General features: G+C 44.6%; 1 protein-coding gene across 4 annotated transcripts in view; it reads right to left on the minus strand.

The window, feature by feature from the left end:
• robo3 (roundabout, axon guidance receptor, homolog 3 (Drosophila)) overlaps nucleotides 1–27288 on the minus strand; it is an 85105-nt gene extending 57817 nt beyond the window's left edge. For 3 of the 4 annotated variants that reach the window (XM_037749333.1, XM_037749332.1, XM_037749331.1), the window contains exons 1-2: nucleotides 26842–27287; nucleotides 9695–10021 (exon numbers count right to left, since the gene is read on the minus strand). In XM_037749333.1, the coding sequence (XP_037605261.1) occupies nucleotides 9695–10021; nucleotides 26842–26908 (394 nt within the window). In that variant the 5' untranslated portion in view covers nucleotides 26909–27287. Of the gene's footprint in view, nucleotides 1–9694; nucleotides 10022–26841 lie in introns of all 4 variants that reach the window. The other variant, XM_037749330.1, reaches the window with a different exon arrangement.
• Between the last annotated feature and the right edge of the window lie 474 nt (nucleotides 27289–27762).

Consider the following 27762-nt stretch of genomic DNA (forward strand, 5'->3'; position numbering starts at 1 on the left):
GCCCCTTGTGTAGCTTTTGCCAGAGGGCTACTGTTGGCCTCAATGAGCCCCAACAGGGGGTCATTTACATTCTGTAAGACCATGACTAATGACTCCCAATTAATTACATTTTTAATCAAGATAATTCAGCAAAAAAACTTACAAAAATACATAACATATTCATGAATACATTAAAGGCTTATGATGCATCCATTCTGTGCGTACACCCCCTGTACGTAGCTACGTATTTGTATGAGTGTATAGATGTACACGGGGCCCGAGGAAACAAGCGATGAGGACGGTCATTTAGCAGAGACGGACCGGTGAGTCTGGCAGCGCAGCGCCTGAGATCAGCAGCTCGGAGAGATAATGGCGTGTGATTGGACACAACGGTCAGAGCAAGGGGCCTTTATTGTTCTCCACAGCCCCCGTGGCCCCTGTTCTACGCTGTCATTAAAGAGGGGGGGGGAGGTTATAGCTCTTCCTCACACCACCTGTTGTCAACGCCAACCCCCTCCGACACCACCCACCCCAACCCCTCATCCTTCTGCTTTTGTCCTACTGACCCTTTATGACACACACACACACACACACACACACACACACTGGTCACTGTCACACTCGCCTTTAGTATGGTCTAATTAATTCATGGCTATCCTCTGGGAGGAGGGGGGGGGGGGGTTTGGCTGCTGGGTCTGGCTCAATGACCGGCAGACAGCCGGATCATACAGAGGGGGTTAAGCCAGAGGCCCGTGGCCTCACTCCGGCCATCTGATCCCTTCTTTTAAGACCAGAACGGCCACCGGCTCTGTCCTCCGCAACGCCGGGACCTGCAATCCCATTAGTGACGCATGAACACACCTCAGAGCTCACACACACACACACACACACACACACACACACACACACACACGCACACACACACACACAGAAGAGCTTATTATCATTAAGCAAACTGAAGAGTTGAGTATGAGAGGTGATGGTGATGGTGACGGTGTTACTGTAGGGGTGTAACGATTCATCTACTACATCAATGTATCGATTTATATTCCTACGATCCAACTACATCGATAGGTACTCGGCAAGTTGTTCTTCACGGGAGACGTGTATCGATATAAAATCGATCTGAAACGCAAAAATGGATTGTATCGATACTAAGGATTTGTACCTTGTATTTAAGGACAACAAACGTTATATGAAAGTGTTTTTTAGCTCTTTTATTAGTATAGAAATGTTAAACGTTACTCCGGTTTAATCTCCAGACATGCACCAGCTTGCCAGCTCTGCTCTCTGCAGCGCGAGCACACATCCATGGCGTGCATGCAGACGAACGGCGCACTGGACTCCTCGCTCTCTCACCCAATAGCGACTGCAGACACCGGTCTGCAAGAGCTGCTGGTGCTGCGGTGCAGAGGAGAGTTTCAGGCACTATCAATCCACTTGACGAGGGCGGCTTCACCCACAGGTCATTTTTTCATTCAGAGAAAATGACTTTCCTATCCCCGTCATGATATCTACGTGCACGCAGCATTAGCCTCACGTATCCAGCCGGAGAGCAGACGGTCCGCGAGGTACATTTTATTATTTTCTAATAAAAGCTGTATGTATTTGCCATTAATCATTGTAAACTTGTTTATATCCATAATTCATTCTTCCGGAGATCGTATCGTTGTAAAAACCTTTCGTTACACCCCTAGTGTTACTGCATCACTCCCTCTTGCCGAATACAAATCTACACTTGAGGGGAAGGACATGGATATGATGAAGCATGAGGATGCACATATCCTGATGTCCACAGAATATCTCAGCTGGTATAAAGCATGTGAGTAGGTAAAGGAGGTAATTGGAGAATAAGACTTGACAGTCTTGACAGATGAGGTCTGAATGGACAAAGTGCTTCAGACAGCTGGAGGGAAACATTGTCATGCTCCTGTGGATACACCTGAAACTCTTACCAGTGGGATGTGTGCTCATCCACCACTCACTGACTCCAATCCAGCAATATGGATTGTTTAATCATCCTGTCATGGTGTTAGCAGCAATGACAATTTGTATTCTGATGTTGTCTAAGGACGATATGAAAGGAGGAACAATAATGAATATCTAACCAGCTTTCCTTACCTGCCAGAATTAATAAAGTCGGCAAATAACAGGAGGATTACTCAGTGATGCCATCTACAATCGATTCATAATAGAACAATTACAAGATACTTGTGTGCTGATGAAGATTTCAGATTAAACTGTGTGCTGCGGCAGCAGGTCGATAGCCTCTCTTTCTTTCTTCCAACATTTAACTGACAGACTCTCAAAAACAGCTCGACCGTAACAGGTCAGAAGACAAACAGATAAACACAGCCCATTCACAACAGGTTTAAAGATTATTCATTACATTATCTCAGGACCTTTTCCTTCCACAAGACATTTTAAAGGAACAGTGTGTAACATCCGGGCGGATCTATTGGCAGAAATGGATTATAATATCAATACGTATGTTTTCTTTAGTGTATAATCACCTGAAACTAAGAATCTACCTTAGAATGAGACATTTATATCTACGTAGGAAGCGGGTCCTCTATGTTTCTACAGTAGCCCAGAAGGGACAAACCACTGTGTTAACGGTTCCTGCTCGGGCCGGAGTCGATAACGTCACTCGCTCCGGGGTTAACCGCCGTTACTCCACTCAGCCGCCGGGAAACAAGACCCGGGAAACCTCTGTTGGCCTCGGGGAGCTGCAGCTGTTATTACTGCACAAACTGAACATTCACTGATGTTCTCAGAGCTGAACTAACTCCGTCTACTGCCCCACCAGCTCAATGTTCTCACACATTCGCCGCCGCTCTCTCTCTAGCTTCAACACTCACTTCCCACATACACATTCTCTACACACCGACTCTCCTCTTCTCCAAATGACCTACGCTACTCTGACAACAGCTCTAGAGAGGGACGTCGGCCACCGTAGTTGTCCTACACACTTGGCCCTAGGAATGCTAATTTTGAAAAAAAATCTAAACTGATAACCGACCCTCGTTAACCGATTATTAACCGTTAACCGACAAGATTAGTGCCTCGCATGCAGCGGTGCTCCAGCTGCAGTGTATGAGTTGCGTGTAATGTCGCGGACATGCAGCCGCGTTCCCAGTAAAAGTCTCCACCGTACATTTAGTTTAGTTCAGCAGGTTGTCAGCTGTGTGTCTGTCCAGATTAAAGACAGCGATTGTGCTACGTTAGCAGCTGTAGCTCTGCTGGTAACTTCGTGCTCGCCGCCACTCTGTTATTGCGGCGTAACTTTTACGGATTTCCGACAGACCGTGTGTGTGTGTTGGTGGTGAGTGTGAGTTTGTTGGTGGCGTTCTAGCTATGAATGTAGGTGTAGCAGTGTGTGTACAGTTTATTTGTCAGTGGATAAATGCTATGAAACTACAACTCCTCCGCTCCGCTCAAGCGAGCCGGAGAGACCGGAGCCGACATGCTGTATCCTGCAACTCCGTCTCCGCCTCTTAAAAGCCTTAAAGAGACGAGCCGCTCCTCTGAGCCGCTAAGCTTTTTAATTAATTATTAACATTTCTTTTAACCGCTTTAACCGATAGCGTTAATCGGTTAAAGTTCTTAACGTCGGTTAACGGTTAAACGGTTAATTATTAACATCCCGAGACCTTACGCATACACCAGTGATTGGTAATGCTGGTAAACACGTCTACACAATCTGAGAGCAGGTCAGTGCTCACTTCGCTGTACGGTCTGTGTAGATGTACAGATCAGTGTGACTGCGCTCCACGGTGTATGACAGCATGCACCACAGAGCTCCAATCACAACCCATATGGCTCCAGACCACCGGGGTTAATAACGGGGGCAGAGGGCAGCTCCAGGAGAGGACACTGACAGCGGAGGGAGGGGGGGTCGGGGGTTCACTTTATCTCTTTCATCAGAGCCACCCGACCTACACTTCTCTCTCTACGGCAACTCTTTCCTAACACCACCACCCCCACCAAATCCTTTCCCCATTTCCAAATCCATAAACCCTGAAATCCATTTTTCTGCACGGGGGTCTCAGTATGACAGGTGTGTGTGTGTGTGTGCGTGTGTGTGTGTGTGTGTGTGTGCATCCTTTAAGTCTTTGAAACGGTATTCTGGCCAACTTTCTCACCCGTAGTAATCCTAGACACCAGTGTGGGAGAAACAGCTGAATGGTACTGTCACCACTTGGATCCTCCTTTCTCTTTCTGTCTCCTTCTCACACGTGCACACACACGTGCACACACACACACACACACACACACAAGAACTAATTCACATGAAGGCTGAGGAAGACAGGAGTTTCACATCTTCACCTGTTTATTCCCTAAATTCCACAATGCAGCTGCCATGTTGAACCTTGAAGGCTTGACCTCCAAACAACCTCTGAAAACAGGGGATGGGGGTTGGCCTGGGGGCGGGGGGGGGTAGCTTTATTTGAAATGCATTTGACTCCGCCCCCCAGTACCTCTTCTCCTCCCCTGTTAGCGTGAATATTCATGAGCCATAAAGCCAGGCGGTAGAGACGTAGCAGGCATAATAAAACCGTCAGACATATAAAACACTCAAAGACAGAGCCTCCGGGAGCTCAGGGCGAGTCACTCTGAATGTCAAATCCCCACCCAGGGGTGTCTGGCCCGTTAGGCCTATTGTGCTCGACTGACTTTTATGCATCCGACATGAATTGGCCTCTGCTCCTGGCACACAACTTTGTAGTCTGCATTTTCAGGATCAAAGAATCTCTTTTAATGCGTGACATCGGATCGGAGCGCGGCACAAAACACACAGCCAGGAAGTGCTCAGTAAAAGTGGTCCGGGATCTGTTCTTAACGCAAGATCATCAAATGCACTCTCTGAAAAGGATGTTTAAGGCTTACTGCTGTGATGACTGCTACACTTACAGCACATAATATGCATTAAGGTAACTCATATGTGTTTTTCTTTTGATCCTACATTTGTGGCACATTATTTATGACTCTTCATCTTCAACAATGTTTGTTTAAACTCCTGCAACCTGCCAGCTATACATCATATCTGAGGTTCAGCTCCACCTGCTGAAGCTTGAAAAGACTCATGCATCAGACATGTCATTAATAATAAGTGGAAACTGTTACTGATGTAACTGAGCAGAACTAATGACTTATTGAGGGCCTAATTGTCAGTATAAAAGCTTGGAAAGGAAATATGGTCTCACTTCTAGTGGGAGAATCTTAATGAAAGTGTATGAAACCTGCTCAGCATTCTGAATTCATGTAATGTATATTAATGTTAATCATCTGTGCTATAAAGCCAACCAGCTGCAGACAGCTGCAGACAGCTGCAGACACCACGGATGTGTCATACTTCTGTTTATACTGTCTGCTTAGTTAATGACGTGCTAACATACTCCACTAATGTTAGTTCCATGGGTTTAAGTAGAAACGTACCATTTTAGAAACGTACATCTCCCTCCAACCTCTCCGGTAACCAGAGTAGAGTTTCACTATTACACAACGGTTAACCATGAGTAGCTGAGAATCTGTGTAGGTATATCGAGCCTACGTTGAAAACCCTTTTCCTGCCTCTGAGTTAGAGATGTTGTGAATGAGGAAATAGAGTGATTTAATATCACATTTGTTTTTCTCCTTTTAATGTTTAACGTCCCTCTTTTGTTGAGAATTTGATTATTTAAAGTCCCACTAGTGGCAAAGCAACAGTGATGTTCGTCATTCTAACATGTTGGTCTAAACCAGGGGTCTGCAACCTGCGGCTCCGGAGCCACATGCTCCTCTTTAGCTCCTCTCCAGTGGCTGACGGAGTATTAGGGCCACATTGAGGAAAGAAAATGAATCTGAGATTTCGAGAATAAAGTCATAATTTTACGTGTTATTTTCTTTTTTTCTTGTTACATTATAACTTTATTCTCGAGATTATTTTTCCCTCAATGTGACCCTAATACTCCGTAGTACATTGTCTCTTTGGCCCTCACTGCATTAGACTTATATACTATATACTTAGACTATAAACGGTGTTACCTTCATCACAATGCTCATGTTTTGCGTCTCCAGACAGATTTCTTTTGTTAGTAAAGCTTGCCGACCCCTGGTCTAGACTGTCTCAGCAGCTATTAAACAGATTGCCCAGAGGATGAACCCGAAGTTTTTCATCCAGCACCACCAACAGGTCCAAATTTCCCATCAGCCAACACTCCATTCATGATGAGGGACAGAAGCTGTGTCCACGCCAGGTGGGAGGTGTTGTAAGTTGTTGTATGAAATATTTGTTTTGGATATTTTTTTCCTCACTTCTGAACTACAGCGTGACGGACTGAATTCAAGCTGACTACAGCAGATGTTCTCCGTCAGAGAGGAATCTACAGACATTTAAAGCCACCTTTTTAAAGCCTGAAAAGGGTGTTTGATCTTCAAAAGACAGATTGTGGGTGGCGGATCGGACTTTAAAGCTGAAATCCATAACTTTGTGCACTTTCAAACTATAAAGACGATGGAGTGTCCAGTGTTACATTTGTTTGGCTTGCTGCCTCAGTTCTTCATTAGCAAATGTCTAGACAAGCTGCAGTAAAAGCTCGACTTCAAAAAGATCTTTAGTCTTTAGCCTCTTTGGCACATGCACTTATGCTCTTATATATTTGTCAGCAACATTCTGCCAGTTCATCCATACTGCAGCTCAGTGGTCTTCATCACCCTGCCTGCCTTTCAGCTGCAACAGATGGCCTGTGAGGGGTTAAACCTCCTGAACCGTCCACCCTTCCCACTGTGTTGGCTCCCACCCCGATACCAAATATACACACCAACACAGCTCCCTCTGAATCGCCCCCAGTGAATCCAAGTCACAGGCTGGGGAGTAAAGTGACACCGTGCCACAAAGTGCCATCTTGTGCCTCCTCTGGTGCCACGCTGAGCCCCCTGGCAGCTCCAGGCCGGCTTATGTGCCCGTGGCCTTATCTCCGGCCCCCATTGGTGCCATGCGGAGGGGAGCTGGCACTGCCTTGGCTTTGGCACTGGCCACTGTTTGTTCTATATAACCTCTCTGTCCGTCTCTGGAGGGAGTGCTCCAAAAAGGGTTTGTGGGTTTGCGTGGTTGTGCAGGCGGACGCATGCTCAAGAAGTAAAACACACAGTTTGTTCTCTATACCACTATAACAACTGCTTTGTGCCGAGTAGTGTCCCTGTGCATTTGTCTGAATGTCACTTCCTGAAGGACCGCAGCACAACAGAAAGCTTGAGCAGCTGTGTGGCCTTGCAGACTGAAAGACACCAAGAAGCTCAGAATACACACCAAACCCAGCCTGGTTTCAGATCCTCTTTGTTGGCCCACCGTGCACAGAAACACATCATTCATGGGGAGTGAGAACCTTCTAGCATCGGTCACTGCTCTGCTCCTTTGTGACAAGTGAGTCACAATGCCTCCGCCTCTTCTACCTGCTCGGTTTCCACGTATACGGCTTATATCACAAATACCCTGCAGCTCCCGATGCCGATACCGAAACAGAGCGAGCTGAAAGGTAATCCTTCATGTTGCTTTTAGGAAAGGTGACGGACACACTGCCCAGACCTCGGCTGTTTATAGAGAATAGAGGATGATTCATGGGCTGTTTTTCTGTGCAGGCAGTCAGGGGAAATTCAGCCTGATGATTAAGTTAGGGGCTGGAGCCTACCAGGAAAATATGACGCCCGGCCGTAAGGTGTTTGACAGGAGTCTAGTTTCACCCTTTTTTTACTGGGAATAGAGTTTCCTTTACCACTTTCAGCTGGTTTGTGTTAGTGCCATGAGAAAATTCCTGAGATGGTTTCAGATGATATTAGAGGCTGGAGTGAAGGGGTTACAGGAAATGTTTAAATCTTCTTTCTGCAGAAGCTACTAACAGCGAGCTGCTGAGACTCATTCATGTCTAAATTAGAAGATAAGCGATAACAGGCAAAAGTTCATTTTGTGTGTCATACACTTCTAGGGACTTTTACTTTGGAAAATATCTAAATTAATACAGTAAGAATGTTTGATTTTCAGCATGTATGTAGTCAGAGACGTCCTGAAGTCAAATACATCAGTCATTATCGGAAATGATTTATTATCCAGCAACCCAAAAAATCAAAGAATAAAGACATTTCCCTCACAGATTAGTGGGGTTTCCTTTTTAATTTATAAGACACATGTAATGTTTTATACTTCTGGTGAATATAATCCATCAATCTTATTTCCATATATGTATTTTGTATATACAGTTCCCTTTGTTAACACCTTATTTTGAAAACCGTACGTGTGTCTACTTCCTCTAACTTCTCCAAGGTGGTCTCTAGCCCTCCCGTCAGCTCCGTTCTCTTTATCCATCCATGGATTACCTGCGTAGACTCAAATAAAGCAAATTTATCGATTCTATTTCAAGATCGTTAAAATAAAAATTGCGATACATAGGTGAATCGATTTTTTTTTCACGCCCCTCGAAGTCATTCTGCAGCACCTGATTTGAGTCACATTATCTTGTGTCAAGGTAAGACTTGGGGAAATGTCTGCTGCTGTCAAAACAAAGTTCTACTTTACCGTGATATCCGAACACTAAAGGTAACGAAGGTTAGAGCTAATTGGCCCGATCTGCATTTCATTAAAGTGACACTGATCACAAGTAGCCTTGTTATGGAGAGAGAAAAAGACCTCGAGGTGTCTGTTTGAAACCCACCTGACAAGATTTTGTTGTATTTTAAGGAACTAACATCTGCTGGAGAGAAGCTGCCAACCAACAGTGGCCTTCACCTCCTACCCCCCCACCCCCACCCTGCAAGAAAGGCTTTTTAGCTTTCCTGTCCAGTGGCGACAACTGTTATCTCTTTGCAGGAGCTAGCTGTCATCCATCTACATTAACAGGCCTGGTCGCAACACGACAGAGGCCAGGCTCTCTGGAGCGGGAGAAGATAGGATGTGATGTCGGAGGCCGGAGAGGAGGATGGGGGTCGGGCGGGAGGGGTGTTGGTGGAGGGGGTCTCGGGGTGCAAGCTGCCAGGAGATCTGACACCAAGGTCAGGGGTGGCGTCTTGAGTTAACTCAGCCGAGTGACGGTGATGATAAGAGAGCAGAGAGTCCTTTGAAGCTGCCTCTATACGCTCCTCTGCTTTTATAGTGCAGCTAACACTATTACCTCTATCTGGGATTTCATTTGGTTCTACCACATAATGCAGGACATGATGTTTGACACCTGATATGTGCACAAACACTGGGCTATCACAGCTATCTTTTCCTGCCTGTACACAGACCTGTTCCCTCTGTTTCTGTGTGTGTGATGTTCTCTCCAGCTTTACATTTCCTCTAAAACACGTCCTGTGTATTTCAGTCCACCTACATAAAGATAGACAGATCATCTGAGTTAATCTGTGTCTGTCTCCTCCGATAGATTTCTGTCTTTTGGTTCATTCGCACCGACACACACACATCCTGTGACATAATGCATTCCCCAGCCCCTTACCCTCACCTTCACCATCACAACTAAATGCCTGACCCCAACCTTAACCCTAACCTAAACCTAACTCTAACCTCAACCTTAAAACCAAGTCTGAACCCTCAAACAGGCCTTTGAAGAAGGGAAGACCGGACAAAAAGTCCCCACTTTCCAAAAACGTCGTCACTCTGAAGGTCTAAAAACTCAACTGGTCCTCACAGAGATACCAAACACCTCAGCTCTCCAGCCTGAACAGCAAAAAATGAAAGACTTACTTGCCACCTCCAGCGATGCATTGCGACTGACTGCCTCGCCCAGGTAGTTGCGCGCCACGCACACGTAGACGCCTTCGTCGGGTTTGCTTCGCCTCCCGTGTACGATTCGCAGGAAGAAGAGGGAGCCACTGGGTAAGAGCATCCGGTGGGATCGAGGGTCCTCTCGATCCGTCTCGACGCGCTCGCCGTCTTTGTACCATTCCACCATCGGAGTCGGCCGTCCCTCTGCCTTACAGTTGAGGGTGGCCGGCTCGCCCTTGGACACGATCAGATCGGACGGGTGTTCTATGATCCGGGGAGGCGCATCCTCCAACCTGGGTCGGGATCCTGGAGATAACACGACAACGGAGGGAAGAGAAAGGGTTAAGATTTAGTCCATTTTGTGATGCATTTTCTGTTATGATGTTGCAAACATGATTTTAGAAAATGAGCGTTGAACTGGTGATTTGGTGTTTTAAAGCCGACACATTAGACAACAGATTGAAGAGAACGGCGATAACAATCGGTGTTATTGAGAGTTGTTAAGGGTATTTAAAGAGCACATGTGACAACATGGTACCTTTAGATTGTTCACAGATGGCGGATGTAAAGAGTGATGTTAGGCTAGTAGAGTAAGGAGGATAATAAACACAACATAAAAGCCTTTTTTTACATTCTGGCCAGCGAGCGGCACATCCCTCTCCAAACCTCTCGAGCTGCAGAAATACACACCATTTTATCACAGACAACACGGCTGTGTGAAGCGAGCATGTAATGTAATTACTCAACAGTTACATTCAAAATATAAATCAAGAGGACGTGTGAAATTACATGCTCTAAATTCTGCATCTATCGAACCAAAGCCAAATTCCCCGGCAGTGGAGGGGAAGCAGGAGAGAAGGAAACATGGTAGAACTGTGCTCATCAGGAGCTCACGGGTTGACTGGACTACTGATATATTCAGCCGTAAATATAAAACCAACTCAAGTGTCTGTATATTAATTATCAATATAAATGTATTGCGTTCCCGGTCAGTGTTTTGCAGTCTGCAGGTTTCTTTTGAAAGTCTGATTGAAAGGAATGAATGAAGACAGAGACAGAAGCAGACGGAGACGGAGACGGAGACGGAGGCAAGGTAATTCCCACAGGTTTTTTTGCAAGCTTTGAAATTGCTTTTCTCCCCCCCCATCTTTCCTTTTCCTCCTCCAATTTGAATGACAGCATGTTGGCGGTACAATTATGTATGAAAAACAGTGACACAACCTCAAGCACCATGAGGCACAAGTGAAATTTCTCCCTGGAGAGCATATATGAAAGAAAGACAACAGGAGGTGCATCATGCCAGGTTCTTTCAGGTTTTTGTTCCAGGGGATTTCAATGCTGTTTTTAAACTGAAACCGGTTTTCACTGTCACGGTGTTGCATGCTTTAGCCATGCCATGCAGCAGCATATTACGCAAATGTATGTTTTTTAGAACATCCCAGCAGGAGATTGGCGGTCAAGGTTGTGCACATAACAGGAAGACAAAAAAACATGAATTGCTTTGTTCAGCGTTTAGGAGTTCTGTAGCTTCTGCATCACGCAGAAGTCAAGAAGTTCACTCCGATGATGCTGTTCTTGTGGAATAACTCATTACTTAGTTCATGTTTAAATATGAATTATGTGGCCAAAAGTCAGTGGACACCCCCTCATGTAATCTCCACAGACAAACATTTAGAATTCAGAATGGGTCCTAAAGAACTCAGTGACTTAAATGTGTTGCTGTCATAAGATGCCACAAGTCACTTAGTTTCTGCCTTAGATCTGCCTAGGTCAACTGTAAGTGCTATCATTGTGAAGTGGAACAGCAACAGCAGCTCTGCCATGCAGCGGTAGACCACGCAAACTCACGGAGCGGAGCCAACGAGTGCCGAAGCTTGTAAAAGTCACCAATCATCTGTCGCATCACTAACTGCAGAGCTCCAAACTGCCTCTGGAAGCAACATCAGCACACAAACTGTGCATCGGGAGCTTCATGAAATGGGTTTCCGTGGCTGAGCAACCACACATTCACCATGCGCAATGCCAAGCGTCGGCCGGAGTGGTGTAAAACACGCCACACCTGGACTCTGGCGCAGTGGAAACGTGTTCTATGGAGCGATGAATCACGACAGTCTGATGGACGGATCGCGTTTGGCGGAGTCCAGTAGAACGCTACCTACCGGACTGCATAGAGCCTACGGTACAGTTTGGAGGAGGGGTAATGGTCTTAGTTCCAGTGAAGGGTCTACTTAATGCTACAGGACACAAAGACTTTTAGCCAATTGGGTGCTTCCGACTTTGCTGCAACAGTTCAGGGCTGTCCAACCACGACTACCCCTCTGCACAAAGAGAGGTCCATAGTTGGACGAGTTCAGTGTGGAGTACAGCTGATCAGGAGCCTGTTGCAGTTTGGGTAAATCTCAAACCTCCAAGGTGATCAAGATAGGAACTGGTTTCCTGTGTTCTTCCTCTCCAAAGGAAAGGTAGCTGAGAATGTGCCTGCAGCACAGCTATAGACCAGGAAACAGTGTAATCAAGTCCAACATGAGAAAGAGGGTTGAAACGGTTCTTCCCACAGGTGCACGGATGAGAAGCAGTTCAAAGGTTCAGACTCTCCTGATAACACCCGATAACAGAAGCAGTCAGAATTCCTGTCCTCAAAGTGACAAATCCTCCGGAAGGTTTTAGGGGATTAAGAACTCAGCTAAAGTTCTTGTTGCTGATGGGAATATAGAAGTACCGTCTGATGGCTCTGCTCTCAATGCAATTACATTCACAAAGACGGAGGAATAGAAAGCTCTGAAAAGGAGGAAATGGTATTGAGGTTTTGAAGTTGCTTCTAGTTAGAATCAAACTGCTGCTGGGTTTGTGTCTGACATACTTCACTATGGATTCAACAACTTTTCTTTTCTAGTAGCCATTCCAAAACTATCACAGTGAGTATGGATACCTCATCACCACTGATGTGCTTTTATATAAATCTACACATATTCGTATACATATACATGTAAAGCTGTACAGTAACGTTCATCTATAACATTTCAATGAAGCACCTTGCCATATAAATCTACTAGTGTCTTTTGTTCACTGTTGATATTCAGAATGTGTCTGTGTATAATCTGTAGGAGTATCCTGACTGGGACACCGCTCCTAAAACCTGAATGATGGCCGACTATACTACAGGCTACAGATAACACAGGAGAGCAGTTTAACTATTAACACTAAACACACCACCTTAACCCGAAAATGTTCCAGTGGAGTATTACAGGCCAACTATAGAAGATGCATAGCCCAATATAATAATAGTCATACAACCACAGCTGATTATGACTGACACATATGATTAAAGAAATAATGAATAAGTTGACAGAGGTTGCTGATACCGGCCGATACACACGCCTAAGCGGTCATGTCGATGGTGGATGAGTCTTCATGGATGTACATTAACAGACAGCTGGCATTCTCCCATCACGCCACCTTTGGAACATCCATGGAAGTCTAATGTTATCTGTACCTATAAAGCCGCGTTACCACTACCAACTCCCCCCTGTACTTTACTCACTCCGTTGGCTTCCAGTTCGCTTTACAATCCATTTTATTAACGGCCTCGCCCCACCTTATTTGTCCCAGATTTAACTCTCCGCGAGCATAACGGGGCTCTGCAGACATCGGGTCAACTTTTTATAGAAGTCCCGAGGTGGAGGTATAAACTGTGGGGTGATCGCTGCTCCTAAACTACGGAACACGTTCCCCCCTGATATATACACACTATCACTGACCTGGTCCTCTTTAAATCTAAGCTCAAGACTTTTTTATTTAGACTGGCTTTTAATACCTACTGTAGTAGCACTGTGACATTTTCCCTGAGCTTTTTATGTACCTTTTTATGATTTTATGATATGTTGTGTTTTTATTCCTGTTATTTATTGATGTTAATGTGAAGAACTTTGGGAACCTTTTGGTTCTTGTAAAGGGCTATACTAGGCTGTACTTCCTGACCTTTTGTGGGTTAAATGTCCCCCAGAACTTAATTTAGAAACGCAACGAGTTCCTCCAATGGTTCGAAAAGGAGCTTAATATTCTAATTCTATAAAACAGGGCTACAAGGTAACAGATTTTGGATATGATCAATTTATATTAATAAATAAAAGCAATCATCTTTATAAGGCATCCTGTGGAATAAAACAGCCTCTCCTCCCTCGAGGTCTCTGAGCGGTTAAAGAGCCCGTTGGTCTGATAGCTTTAAGGTAGCGTATGTATCACGGCTGAACTGAGTCTGTCCCGTCGGGAGGGTTTGGAGGAGGGGATGGGGGTAGTGGGGGGGGGAGGGTAGTCTGTGGTGAGAGCTCAGCAGGACAGAGCCTTTAAGAGCTGACTCATAAATTTTACAGTCCAAACTGGTGGAACAAGCCATGTGGAAATGTAAAGCGGAGGCTTTTAAAGAGGAAGAGACCACCGTGTTGACTGAGCTAAATATCATGAAGAGGATGTCCCACTGAACACCAGCTCAGTTCAGACATGATGAAACCATCCCTCAGCTACTACACACAGAAACGCTCGGCTCCCTTACTCTGAGAGGTCACACAGGAAAAAAAGTAACTGCATCCGAGATGATTCTGCCAGAACGATCTGAATCTACGTTGATATCACTATAATGAACAAGCTTCTCTTGTGCAGCTGCAGGCGGTACATTAGTACGAGTGAAGATCTGCATGTTGATAGAGACTGACTGCGTTGCCACAAGACTCAAGGACATTTGAGTTTCTAAGCTGCGTTGTATTCCCCCAGCTACACAGTGAGGGTAGACGTATGTAACAGATAAGGGTGAGGCTGGAAAAAGATGAACTCAAATCGGGTAAAATGGACAGCTGGAGTCTGGAGAGTACGGCCGCCTGTCTAGAGAAGGGTGTCTAATAGGAGAGTCTGGACCCTCTAAGGACCTATTAGCTCCTGGCTGTGGTGGACTACAGCAGGAGAGCAGCAACTCTCAGAGCTCCATGTGAGCTAATGAAACCAGAGGGATGCTGTAGGAGGCCAGACTGGGAGAGTTTGTGTTTGACAAGAATGGTGCGTGGAGAAAAGATGAATTACGGTTTAAATTCCCAAAAGAAAGGTGTAGTGCACGTGAAGGGTTTATGCGTGATTTCCCGTGGAGATCTGATAGCTGTCGTCTGTAGCTGCGTTTCCATTCAACTGTCACATCTTAGCAAACGTCGCAAATTAGGTGCATTTCCATCAACTGGTTTGGAGCGAATAAACTCTGCTACAGCGTATATTTGATACTTCAAAATGTGCATAACATATGTTGATGGCACATGGTTAATAGTAGTGAAAAGGTTCTTGTATCTAGTCTTTAGAGGCGCAAACTGTAATTTTTGATAATGTAAATTGACAGACGGGTTACAAATTCAAGGAAAAACCTGCATACATGTGTCTGAGACACAGTCAGAGTCCTCCATACAGGACACCCAGACAATGGGCCCTTGCTTCTGTTGGAAACAGTAATAAAAACACTTGAATATCTTTTGTAGTGTAATTATATGGCTGGTTAATCCAGCAGAGAAAAACAGAGCACTGTTCTTTTAATTAACCCGACTCAGCACAAACTCTCCGGGCCTTTACCTGACGTGTCCAAACTGACAGAGGCAAAAACCAAACAGGCTTAACGTGGTGCACTCTGTATATAGATTACATTCAAACATGGAGACAAATGCAGAGTGAATTACTGTCAAACATCTTCAAAGTCATTTTCAGTGATGGGTGGAAATGGGAGGAGGAGAGAGTAAAGCCGGAGAGGGTGACAGAGAAATAAGAAGTGCGCAAGACAAAAGTGGACAAAAACAAAATGAGAGAAATCGGAAGAAACCGCCGCGGGGAGGACGACGTCCTGCTGCAATGTCCTCTCTGGAAGAGACCACAGCAAAGTGCTGAGACACACTTTCTCTCATCTAGTACAAGAACAAGTGGCTCGGTGTGTCACGCTGATATGAATCAAAAACAGAGGACCACTGCCAAAGATCTACAGTGGATACGCTCCCCACCCCCCACCAGCTTCTCTCACCACTAACACAAGCAGGCTTTCATCCATACGCAGATTTACTTCCTCTGAAAAGGCAAAACTGTCGGAACAACACACAGTAACTTGGCGGGGGGTCAGACTGTTGACATAAATGAAAGTGATATCAATACTAGTGACGAGTAAGATCAATTTTAAAATGCCTGAAAGTCCTAAAATAGAGAAATGTTAAAAATAAAAGTGGACTTTTTCTATTTTAATACCAGATTAGACGTGCATTAACAGTTACTTTGACTGACAGCGTGATGATAACGCAGCTTCTTCTGGCATGAAAATCATTCCGCTCCTATTTATCACAGAAATAACCCCCCTGCTGAGAAGTCACAGGTCAAATGAGCAATGTGATTAGAGATGCTGTCGACGAAAGACACCTCAACAGTTCATCATTACAACAAGGAAAACTGAGGCTAATACAAAGAAAGAAAACAATTTAAGAAAGCGTTGGAGAACGTCGTCTGGTGTAGATCTTCAGAGAGCTGTGAAAAGTTCATCTCAACAGAACTTTACTTCACTTCAGGTGACGGGCTGTTAAACCGTTCTCTGCACCTCAACAGCTTTGTATGTAAATATGCACTTCCTCCCTGCATCTTCCCCAGGCTGCATTTCACACGCAGCATTTCCCAAACACAGATGGTACAACACTCAGATGAAGCTCTGACTCATGCAATAAATCTGTGAAGACTGTCTGATACAAAAATGGCTCAATCTTGAGGTCAACAAAAATCCTCACACCTACCGACCAACTGTTTGACTTCTAGCAGCATGCTCCCCAAACCCCCCACCCCCACCACGAGCCAGCACCCCCGGCTCATACGAGTATGTGTCATCACACGTAGGATCAAAACTACTCTGTTCACCGCAGCCCTGCAGGGAAAGGCACATAAAACATGGATGGCACTTCAGCCCCATCACGTCCTCCACCCAGACAGGGTAACAGATGCCTTTTCATTCTGCGGGAAGGACTTGGAAAATACTGCCGTATATCAAACGCCTGCACTCCTCATCTCTCTCTGTGGTGAGTTATGGTAAAAAGAAAGATTAAGCCATGCTCTGGCTTACCAACTAAAATTAAGGCTAAGCTGAGCTAAACCTCACACTGCACTCGAGATAACCACCCTCCCGCCCAACTCTACTTAAGAAAAGACATAGTTGTTAATGGCTAAGAAAAGTCGTTTTAATCTGAACTTCCAGTGCAATAAAAATGGTGAACAGCTTTATAATCATTAAAGAAGAGACCGAGGGGGGGGGAGGGTGTAAGATGACGATCAAAGACAAATCAACAGCTTTCCTTTTCCCATCTCTTCCTCATCTGCAAGTCTTTTCAGCGGCTCGATTCCCTCTTACTGAATTTGTTGTTTTACAGTTTTGTTGCCTCCTCCTCCTCCTTCTCTCCATTTCCCACCAAAGCCACAGGAATTGATTTGCAAATGTGCATTCAAAGTTAAATTGGCAGCAGTGAGGGAGGCAGGCTGGAGAGCTCTCTGCAGCCTCCTACTCTTTGACCCTGTGGGGACAACAAAACCAGGCACTTGCATGAGAATACAAAGTGCTGGCCATAAAGAGACGACCTCCTTAATTGAGCCTGTGTTGATGCTAAGCACCTAAATGGGCAGGGTCAACTTTGCAAAAGGAAATTGGGTGTTTTCATGGTGTCTCTCTTGGGGCCGTGAACACATTCATGAGTAGGGAATGCTTCTTTCTGCTCTTCCTTTAGAAGAGGGGATTGAGGAAATTGTGAAAAAGATCCACGGCACTCCCACGGCAGCTCCAAAAGAAATGCCCCTGTGGCCTCTCGCGCTGGCGGAGCAGCTGAAATGAGTTTTGGCTAGATGTTTGGGCAAGTTGACAAGGTGGAAGCAGCTTGCTGCAGATAGAGAGCAAACAGTGGCGTCTTCTCTGGTCCAACAGGAACAGACAGTCGAGCCCAACGGACCAATTTTACACAAAAAGTTACTCATGGTAAAACATGGCTGAGAGGCTCGGGAGTCCATTAAGCTTTGATTCAGTTCCAAATACAGAAACAACTTTGAGGGGACGGCAGAACATCAATAAAGCATAAATAAACAAACATTAAATAAACTGTCTGTGACTTTGAAATGTACTCTGCTCAAGTTTCTGCAGCACATTGTGGTATTAATAATCATGTCTTGGCTTCTGAAGAACATGAAATGTCCACATTGATTATGCGGGGGACGGTTCGGCTAAACTATTCTCATATTTAAACATTCAGAGAACTTTGAATGCAACTCAGAGAAGCCTTCCAAACAAAAAGCAGTCCTGAGGACTTAAATACAACCAGTCCAGAAACCTTCACGTTATCACAAACCCTGCCAAGAGTTGTCAGTTTGAGTTCCAGTAACAAGCATCGATTTTCACCACCGAGGGGTGTTCTTTCTTTTTGGATAGGGCTTTGAATGAACAGCAGAACGGCAACTGCATGTGGCGACTAGACTCCCACTGTTCACTCCATTTTGCTGTAAGTGTTCTATGTGATGTGAGCGAGAAGAGACAAGAGGAAGTAGAGGAGAAAATGCCGGAGCGAGGGCAGTGAGGAGATATTTGGCTGTAGTGATGCTTCACAGGAGAGCAGACAGAAGAAACGTTTGAAACACAGTTTGTATGAAACAGGGCTGATGATTTCTTATCACTAATTATCAGTCCATTAAGGCGCAGCAGTGTATGAGCTCTCTCTCCTTCATGTTAGGGAGGAAACCTTGGAGCGGCTCCAGTATGGCACACCACTGGTTTGGTTGCGGGTGGCCAAACACAGCTGCAGGGAAATGCAGTTGGTTTCCTGTCCCACAGCAGCATAGTTCCAGATTAGCTCCTATTAGATCTGTGACCGCTTACACACACATACACACAGGCTGACTGCTATCTGCTCCTATCCGTCTGACCACATATTTATCACATAAGGCCCTCTGAGGGAGGAAAGGGTCCAGACGGGGACTTCCTGAGGCCAGGACTCAAAAGACAAACAACTGAGGTACTGTAAAAAAAACAAAAATAACCTGTTTGAGTTTAAGTTTAATTAACAGTTTACATGCAAAGATGAACCTACAGGCTGCTGTCCTTCTCGGGTTAGTGCTAGTTGGATGAATCTGAAAGTGTGCTTGTACTAAAATATGACGTTTCATTTGGTGATTTGGTGATCTGGCTGGCACTGTAAGGAGACTGCATTATGATACCATAATATGAATGAATCATAAACGAACGCTGCGTAGTGAATGTAGTAGTGAAAGATCCTTTATTTATGAGTGTGATAACAACCATGAAAGAGGAAAGTGGAGAAATGCACTCTCCGCACGTTGTTGAGGAGATTTGGAGGAGCGTTGGTTCTGAAGTATAATTAAGAGATGAGGTGGAGAAACGGGAGATGGATTCAAATCCAGCTGCCGATCACAGAGTTGCACTTAAGAGATAACAAGTAGAGGACTCTAATTGCCTCGTCACCCCAAGTCACATTTCCTTAATAAGCATTTCCCTTCAGGACATCATACATAACCGTCAATCATCAAACTGCTGCTACAGAGAACAAATAGCCAAAGAGACTCTCTGGAGCTGCCTCCTATCCCCGACTCACTTTCTGTGTATCAACACCGTCATCACGAAATAACAAGTACCCAGCAACTGTCACTTCTCGAAAAGAGCCGTCCCCGTCAGCTCTAAAGCCAGCCATTAAATAATCGACAGCGGCTGTCAAAATCCCCCCGCCGCAGCATCGCCTTGATACACCGCTGCTGAAAATGATCCATTATCAGTTGGCTCTTTCCCCACACCGAGCTCCAGAGTGCCACACTCTCACAAATATATCCTACCCGCCCACAAAGTCACGGCGGTGACAGCTGCAGCTATATACCCGCGGGCTTTCCTTTTGCTCTGTGGCTCTGAGTTCTGTTGTGCTTCAAACTGCACAACGGAAAAAGTCTGTAGACAAGAAGACCTGGGTGAACACGAAGATTTGACCGACTGTCTGCCGGTCACACTTGATGGAAACCACGAGCTCTTGTTAGACGGGTGGTCAGACACTAAAGACACTAAAGGTCAGGATGTTAGTGTTGTGTAAAGACAAAACCACGACATCGTCAGGATCATCGGGCCATTTGTGCTACTCATTTAATCATTCTCCATTTCCACTTCCGCCCCCCTCTCTTTTCAATCCTATGTTTGTCCCCTTCGCTTAGATCCATTCACTGAAACACCTCTAAACCAGTGAGACTGGGTCGGGTGTGGAAAGAAGACCTTGTGGATGTGTCCCATATTTGTGGGCACAGAGGATGCAGCGGAGGAAGACGCCTCTCTGGAGACGAGGCTGCATGTCAATGTTTATTTCAGTCCCTTTAATCCTTCGCCAGATAAATAAAAAAAGGCATGAGTATTAGTTTCTGGTAGAGAATCACACGCCAAGTTCACAACAGAGGAGCCAATTATTCAGTTTTCTTTCCTGGAAGTTAAAAGTAAAATCAAAAGTTGAACATAAAAATGCTGTTGCACTTGTTATTTTGTTATTGTCACTAGGGATGTATGCACTACGCCTCGTATGAGGGACTCCCCAGCCTGCCGTGTGGCGCTCACACCCTCCAGCTGGCTGTTAACGAGGGTCTTTAGCCACAGAGAAGTACTCGTATCGGTACTCGGTATCGACGAGTACCCAAATGTAAGTACTTGTACTTGTACTCGGTCTGAAAGTGGTATTGTTGCAGCTCTAATTTTCCCTCTTCTAAAGTCACCAGAATGCAGAAAACAAACACCCCCAGACCCCCACTCTAGTTTTCAAGTGCAAGTACGGTTCATGACTGACAGTCAGATGGCAGCAGCCCTCGGTTGGTCTATTTCAGTATTATGACCAGCACAGAGGTCCGCCCTCCTGAAACCACTGGAACTAATGCTGGGGGGCCATCCATCTGTCTGCAGCCTGAGGTGGGGAGCTCAGGCGGTTATTGTGTCGGGCCCCTCAGGCGGTCGCACTGGAGACCTTTAAGGAGAGGGAATAGCTGACTCGTCCTGTCAGCACACACTGCTAAATACAGTTCCTGTTCAGTTTCTTCCCTTTCCATCGGGTGAGGATTGTGGCCCTCTGTGGTAGGAATGTGCTGGCTAGATATTAAATAATGCCTCTTCACTACACCTTTCCTACAACCCTCTTTAGTTCCCTATTTGTTTGTTTGTTTGCAGCCCTGCGGTTACATTTGGAAAGAGGAAGTGACCAGGCTTTTTGTCATTTACTCCAGTCAAATGCACAAATAGCTTGTTAATAATGCATCATCAGGCGGCGTCAAGCTGTTGTGTAATGAATATTTGGGACTGTGAAATTCTATTATCCTGGGTGTACATAATGAGCGGCTGCACAATGACAAGCAAACCGGAATACAGCTCAACCCCAGCTTTTTGATTACTTATTCCTCATTTCTAAATTGAGCCAGGAGCTGTGGAAAAAAGCCGGAAATAAGCAACGAGGCTTCAAACGTGGATTCCAGCGTTTGATTAACACTGCTGATTCTGGGATGACAGGGAAAAGGGACGTTTAGTTCCTTGCCCTGCCTTTTTACTGTTATTATTCAGTGAGCGTGAATTAGGATTCACTTGAACCTTCAACGATTTTCAGGAACTCAATGTATCATACCGAAGCTGGCCGAGCTATCGACGGCTAATTGATCTGTAGAGAACAGATGGGCGGGCAGGTGGGGGAGGAGGAAGGTACACTGAGTGTGTGTTGCTTTTCAAAAATGACTACAAAGCTTTCTGTCTCCTTTTTTTTTTTCTCTTCAGACATGTTGTCAATATGCCAACAGCAAAACCCTGAGCTGCTGGATGTTGCCTTGCTGCGCTGTTATGACCGTTATCCACAGTTATACTGGTACGTGTCCACAGGGCGCTTTTTATCACCAGGGATCGCCTCACTTCCCAGCATTGGACGCTTTAAGAGCTGCCACTATAGACGCAAGGCACCTGATTGGACGACATGGCGGCTCGTTTGGAAACCGAAATGCGTTTCTGAAAACATTTTATGCGAGAAATAATCCGTGCAGTTGCTGAATCCGTCTTTATTTTTGATTGGCAACATTTAGTTTAAAAGTTTCACGGGAGTTTCCAGAGGTGGCGAGTCACGTCGGACGCCTCTGATTTGCATAAAGTAGCCTCTGGACCTCAACTTTATGCAAATGAGGAGCGGGCGACGTGACGGTCCGATTCTCGAATTGCACCGCCACGCTACCAGAATGCATTGAACAGCTGCTTACATAGACAATTAATCGGAAGCGTGGAAAGGACGGAGCCTGTGGACATTACAAGTCAGTCATATCAGCAATGTGTTAATAACTACAAGTCTGAGACTGTTGAGTAAAACTCGCTAAAAGAGGCGATAGACTCCTTCCGATTGAGAGTACGCCGTGCCGTTGCTCTGGCCTTTGTGAGTTTTTTTTGCTTCTGTGTCACGTTCAACGTTACGGACACTCCGGCCAGCACCAGAAGCCGGGTTAATAAACAGTAGAGAATATACGTATTCAGTCTCTCTTTCAAACTGTCAAACCAGAGCTGGTGGTTGTTGGAACAATGGAACGACTAACGGAGACGGTTTTGATGAGTTTTATTTTATTTCTGTCCAGTTTGAATGAAGTGTGTTTCACGACGATCGGTGAGGTGAAGTGACTGTCGTCGTCTGACTGGAGTCTCTTTGAGGAGAGCAGATTAATTGTATGTTTTGCACATTAAATAAATTATAATAATTGAAACAGCATTGCACCAGAAAAGGGGTTTAAGATTATTGCATCCGCCCGGGTGTCATGTTTCGGAGCTGGAACCGATAAATACCCGTAACTACTGCAGAGTCATTTGTCCCGGGAATGAATGCTGATTGTAACCTGTCCCTCTGAAGACAAAGACCAGATGTTAGAGGGTTAATTGTCCGCTGGGAAGGGGGCTTAACAATGCCATACAAGCGTAAGCTGTGCCTGTAAAATAAACTAGATGTGGGTAAGCCCTGTGTAATGTGGGTAATTACTTCAAGTTATGGGCTTCCAACTGATGACCTGAGCAGTAAGATCATAATAGTGTAATATGTAATCAAACAGATACGTTTCTCACTGGCCTCTAGTGATATACAGACATGCAGATAGTCCAGGTTTAATATGTCCAGGTTTCGACTCATCGTTTAAATAATATTTCAAGCAAAAAAATGCCAAACATTTCCAGCTTCCAGCCCCTCAGACGTTGAGAATATACGGCGGTAAACTTTGGGTTTTGGACTGCCGGTCAGAAAAAACAAGTCTGTGGAAAATGGAAATGGGCACGTCCTTGTGGCATGTTGTAGGCAAAACAATGAATTGGTAAATGGAGGAAAATAAAAGACAGATTAATGATAATCTTTATCGGCAGCGTTTCTCCACAGAACTGCCTGTCAGCCCCTCTACCAAAGAGATCGTCCCCAGTGGAGCCCGGTGATTATCAGAGGAACAGGGACATTGTTTCTGGAGAGAAATGCTGCTGTTCACCTCCATTGTATTGGGCAGATTTCTCAAAGCCAAACAAAAAACCTTCACGGCGAGATATCTCTACGGTTTAGAGAGGAGATCTGTTCATCTCGTCTCTGTAATGTGGCTGATTTTAACTAGCTGTTTTTAGGATAAATGTGATATGTGCATCCCAAGAGTAAAGAACCATACTATTACTGGAATGTCTGTCACAGATTCAATCCCAGCAAACTCCTGTCAAACTGTCCTTGACCAATCCATTAAAGGCCTCCCAGCCTCCTCTACTGGAAGTCACCGTGGCTGACGGCACGTCTTAAATGCCACAAGTGAAAACGCATAACTGCCAGTCACCGCAGAAAAGGACTGTGAACAATGAGACGTCTTGTTAATTGTGCTATTTCAGCTGCATTACACACCCACCACACTTCCCTCCCTCCAGGAAACGGAGTTGTACGCTCTGACGGTAATTGCAGTGTGGGTATTTGGCGTGGACTATTTGATCTGGTTACTGGTCATGTTTGGGGACAGTCATGAGACAACGAGACAGCTGTCTTCAAGCCCTCCCTCCCAATCACTTCGATGAGAGCAAACACATGGCCCGTTTGACGGAGACGCTGTGTTGACTGATGGTGACAGACTCCAAGTGTCACCTTACCGGCCAAACAGTCTGAAGACCAGACCCCTGAAACACCGAGGGGCCCTTCAGATATGAAAAGGAAAGCAGAGATAGTCAGGCACTTCTTCTTATCATAGCGTATAAAGCTCTTTTTATCACTTTGCATCACATCCATGCTGGTACTGATCTGACGCTTCCGTTCCCTTTAATCTGAGCAGCTCTGGATAACGGTGTCACAATGTGACACTTATTCAAATGCAAATTTCAACGAATGAAAAAGAAAAAAGTCTTGTGGCTAAAAACAGTTCCAGGCCTTTTGTTAAAAGTCACTGTGTGCTTTGCTAAAGTGAAAATAAGAAGCTTTAATGCAGCCTTTGTAGTCCCAGAGGAGCATCTGGAGTCACTGAAGGAGCACTTTCACAGATGCTGGGTTCATATGCTCCGGGTTCATAGCCAATGTTTACAGCGTTGTAAAGAGGGAGCCTCAGCGGTAGGCCCGTCCCAAAGACACCACGCTGTCACAAACTATAACATCACACAGAACAGTCGGGGGGGTTTCTGAGCACAACACAAAGACGTAGGTATGTTGACGAAGAGCCTGTAGCCTCAATTCACCAGTTATACGTCTGTGATTGATGGAGGATCTATGGATCCAGCATCCAGTCACTAGTAAGCAGGTTTTCAATATCCCACAGGTGAGAGTCACACTGTGGCTGACGGTGTTCCTGCAGTGGAGCTTCATCTCCACACAGTTTAGTGCGACAGGAACTAAATCTACTGTATGCATATCTCTCAATATAGCCAAACCTACAGAACACAACACAGGAGTGCAACCAGTTTAACACTCAACATGCAGCATCTGGTGAAGGCTTTTATCCAAAATGTATTTCAGTAAAATAAAGAAATTAAAAAAATGTGTAGGGCTATCAATCGATTCAAACATTTAATTACCTTAAAGGGAGATTAGTCAAGTATGTAATACTCTCATTAACATGGGAGTGGACAAATATGCTGCTTTATGCAACCATTTATATAAATCAATTAACTAGGGATGCGTCCGACTGGATGTGGGATGTGCAGTGTTTAAACAATGAGCTGTATGCCTCACTGTGTGGAAGAGACTGGGATCATTATTTATGTGTAAGGAAACATCAGGCTTTGACTTAAACATCGCCTTCTTACCGTTTTAAAAACAAATATTGATTTAAATTTACTGAATTGATTAGCATAAAAATATAACAAATCCTAACATGGCAAACTGCAGCCCAACAGGCAACAACAGCTGTCAGTGTGTCAGTGTGCTGACTTGACTATGACTTGCCCCCAAACGTGGGCATGTCTGTAAAGGGGAGACTCGTGGGTACCCACAGAACCCATTTACATTCACTGATCTGGAGGTTAGAGGTCAAGGGACCTCTTTGAGAATGGACATGACAGTTTTCCCTCGTTTGGAGCGTTATTGAGTTTTAAACGTGTGGGAATCAAACCCCCAACTCTGCCTCCTCCCTTACAGTACAGTGCATCAGTAACTGTCTGCATCCTGCTGTTTCTGATCCATTGTGCCGAGGACGTGTCTCCACCTCTAATGGGCCTAATAATAGAGATAAATGAGCATCACAACAAAGTCAGATTTCAGTGGGGAGCAGATGCTGGTGTGAAGCCAACGTCCCTTGGGCAAGACACCCAGTAAGAGCTGCACATGGGCTACTACTCTGCTGTCTGCTGCTTTAAGTGGCCTTTTAAATGACATCATCCTGGGGGGATTACTCACTTTTGCCCAAATACTGACATGTGTGCTATGCAAGGGTGTTTTCCTGCATGGAAGCATACACTGGTAGAAGGAGGAACTCTGCATGTTATGTGGGACCCCTTTACAGCCCTGGACAATAAGAGAGATATAAAAGATACAGAGTGAATGGGTGAACATAGTGTGTGCAGTCCATCAATGAATAAATGTAGTATGTGCATATGTGCAGTCTATAAAGTGGTATATAGGATGTATAGTGTAAAGTGCGCCAGTGGTTAGAGCCCAAGATGGTTGCAGATAGTGCATGTTCAAAGGTAGATAGTGCATGTGTAAAGGTAGATAGTGCATGTTTAAAGGCAGATAGTGCATGTTTAAAGGCAGATAGTGCATGTTTAAAGGCAGATAGTGCATGTTTAAAGGCAGATAGTGCATGTTCAAAGGTAGATAGTGCATGTTTAAAGGCAGATAGTGCATGTTTAAAGGCAGATAGTGCATGTGTAAAGGTAGATAGTGCATGTTTAAAGGCAGATAGTGCATGTTCAAAGGCAGATAGTGCATGTTCAAAGGCAGATAGTGCATGTTCAAAGGCAGATAGTGCATGTGTAAAGGTAGATAGTGCATGTGTAAAGGTAGATAGTGCATGTGTAAAGGTAGATAGTGCATGTGTAAAGGTAGATAGTGCATGTGTAAAGGTAGATAGTGCATGTGTAAAGGTAGATAGTGCATGTTCAAAGGCAGATAGTGCATGTTTAAAGGCAGATAGTGCATGTTTAAAGGCAGATAGTGCATGTGTAAAGGTAGATAGTGCATGTTCAAAGGTAGATAGTGCATGTTTAAAGGTAGATAGTGCATGTTTAAAAGGTAGATAGTGCATGTTTAAAGGCAGATAGTGCATGTTCAAAGGTAGATAGTGCATGTGTAAAGGTAGATAGTGCATGTTCAAAGGTAGATAGTGCATGTTTAAAGGCAGATAGTGCATGTTCAAAGGTAGATAGTGCATGTTTAAAGGTAGATAGTGCATGTTTAAAAGGTAGATAGTGCATGTTTAAAGGTAGATAGTGCATGTTTAAAAGGTAGATAGTGCATGTTTAAAGTTCTTAAAGTCCTAATAGTGTCATATGGTGGTCATCCTTGGTTGTGGAGCCTGATGGCTACCAGCCTGATATGGATCATAGCCTATAAGCTCCATCTGTGCAAACATAACCCCAAAACAACAACAACCAGCCAATTTCAACTCACCATATGCCAAAGTTCTGAGAGCAAATAAAACCAGTAGAGGAACCAAAGTGTGGCTGTACTCCATCATCCACTCAGGTGTTTCATCCACTCAGGTGTTTCAGGTGTTTCATAGGTAGTAGTTGATGATATATATCCAAACAGATGTCCAGTCTATGGGACGGAACCAGCAGCAAACTCCATCTCAGGAAATTAATTAGAAGTTAAAAATAACAAATCCTCATCACGGATCCGTCCAGAGAGAGAACCGGTCCGGTACCGGAGAAGGTACCGGAGAACCTGAAGTGATGGAGCCCAGAGAGGAGGACTCTTCAGCGGGTTAAACACACAGCAGCAGCTCCATCTCCGTCTCCATGTCCGCTGTTACTACACAGCCTCATCAGCCTCCTCACACAACAGCACAGCGCTCCTCCTGCAGCCACAACACACACTGGAGACGCGCACTGCACCTACAGCAGCACGCACACAGCTTCCTGTCCGGCTTTCACAATACAACTAGGATTTATCAACGTGTTGCATTGCTTTTTCTTTTTTATTATAATAATATTTTTATTTAAGAAAACTAATATTATTCTCAGATATTTAACACAGAGTATTTTCACTTTTCTCCCACTGCCTAGACAAAATAACTTATAATAATATATCCACGCAGGGAATGAGAGTCCAAAATTAAGTAATAAGATTTAAAAAAAAAAAAAGATAAGTACAAAAAAATAAAAAATATAACAATGTAAATAACCAAAAGCAAAAATAAATAAATAAATAAATAAAAAAAATAAAACAATGCAAATAACCTAAAGCAAAAAAAATAAATAAATAAATGACGTAAATAACATAAGGAAAAAATAAATAAAACAAAAAATAAAATAAATAAAGAATAAAAAAAAAAATGTAAATAACCAAAAGCAAAAAAAAAAAAATAAT

The sequence above is a fragment of the Sebastes umbrosus genome, chromosome 17, assembly GCF_015220745.1.
Source record: "Sebastes umbrosus isolate fSebUmb1 chromosome 17, fSebUmb1.pri, whole genome shotgun sequence".
NCBI classification, from domain to species: domain Eukaryota; kingdom Metazoa; phylum Chordata; class Actinopteri; order Perciformes; family Sebastidae; genus Sebastes; species Sebastes umbrosus.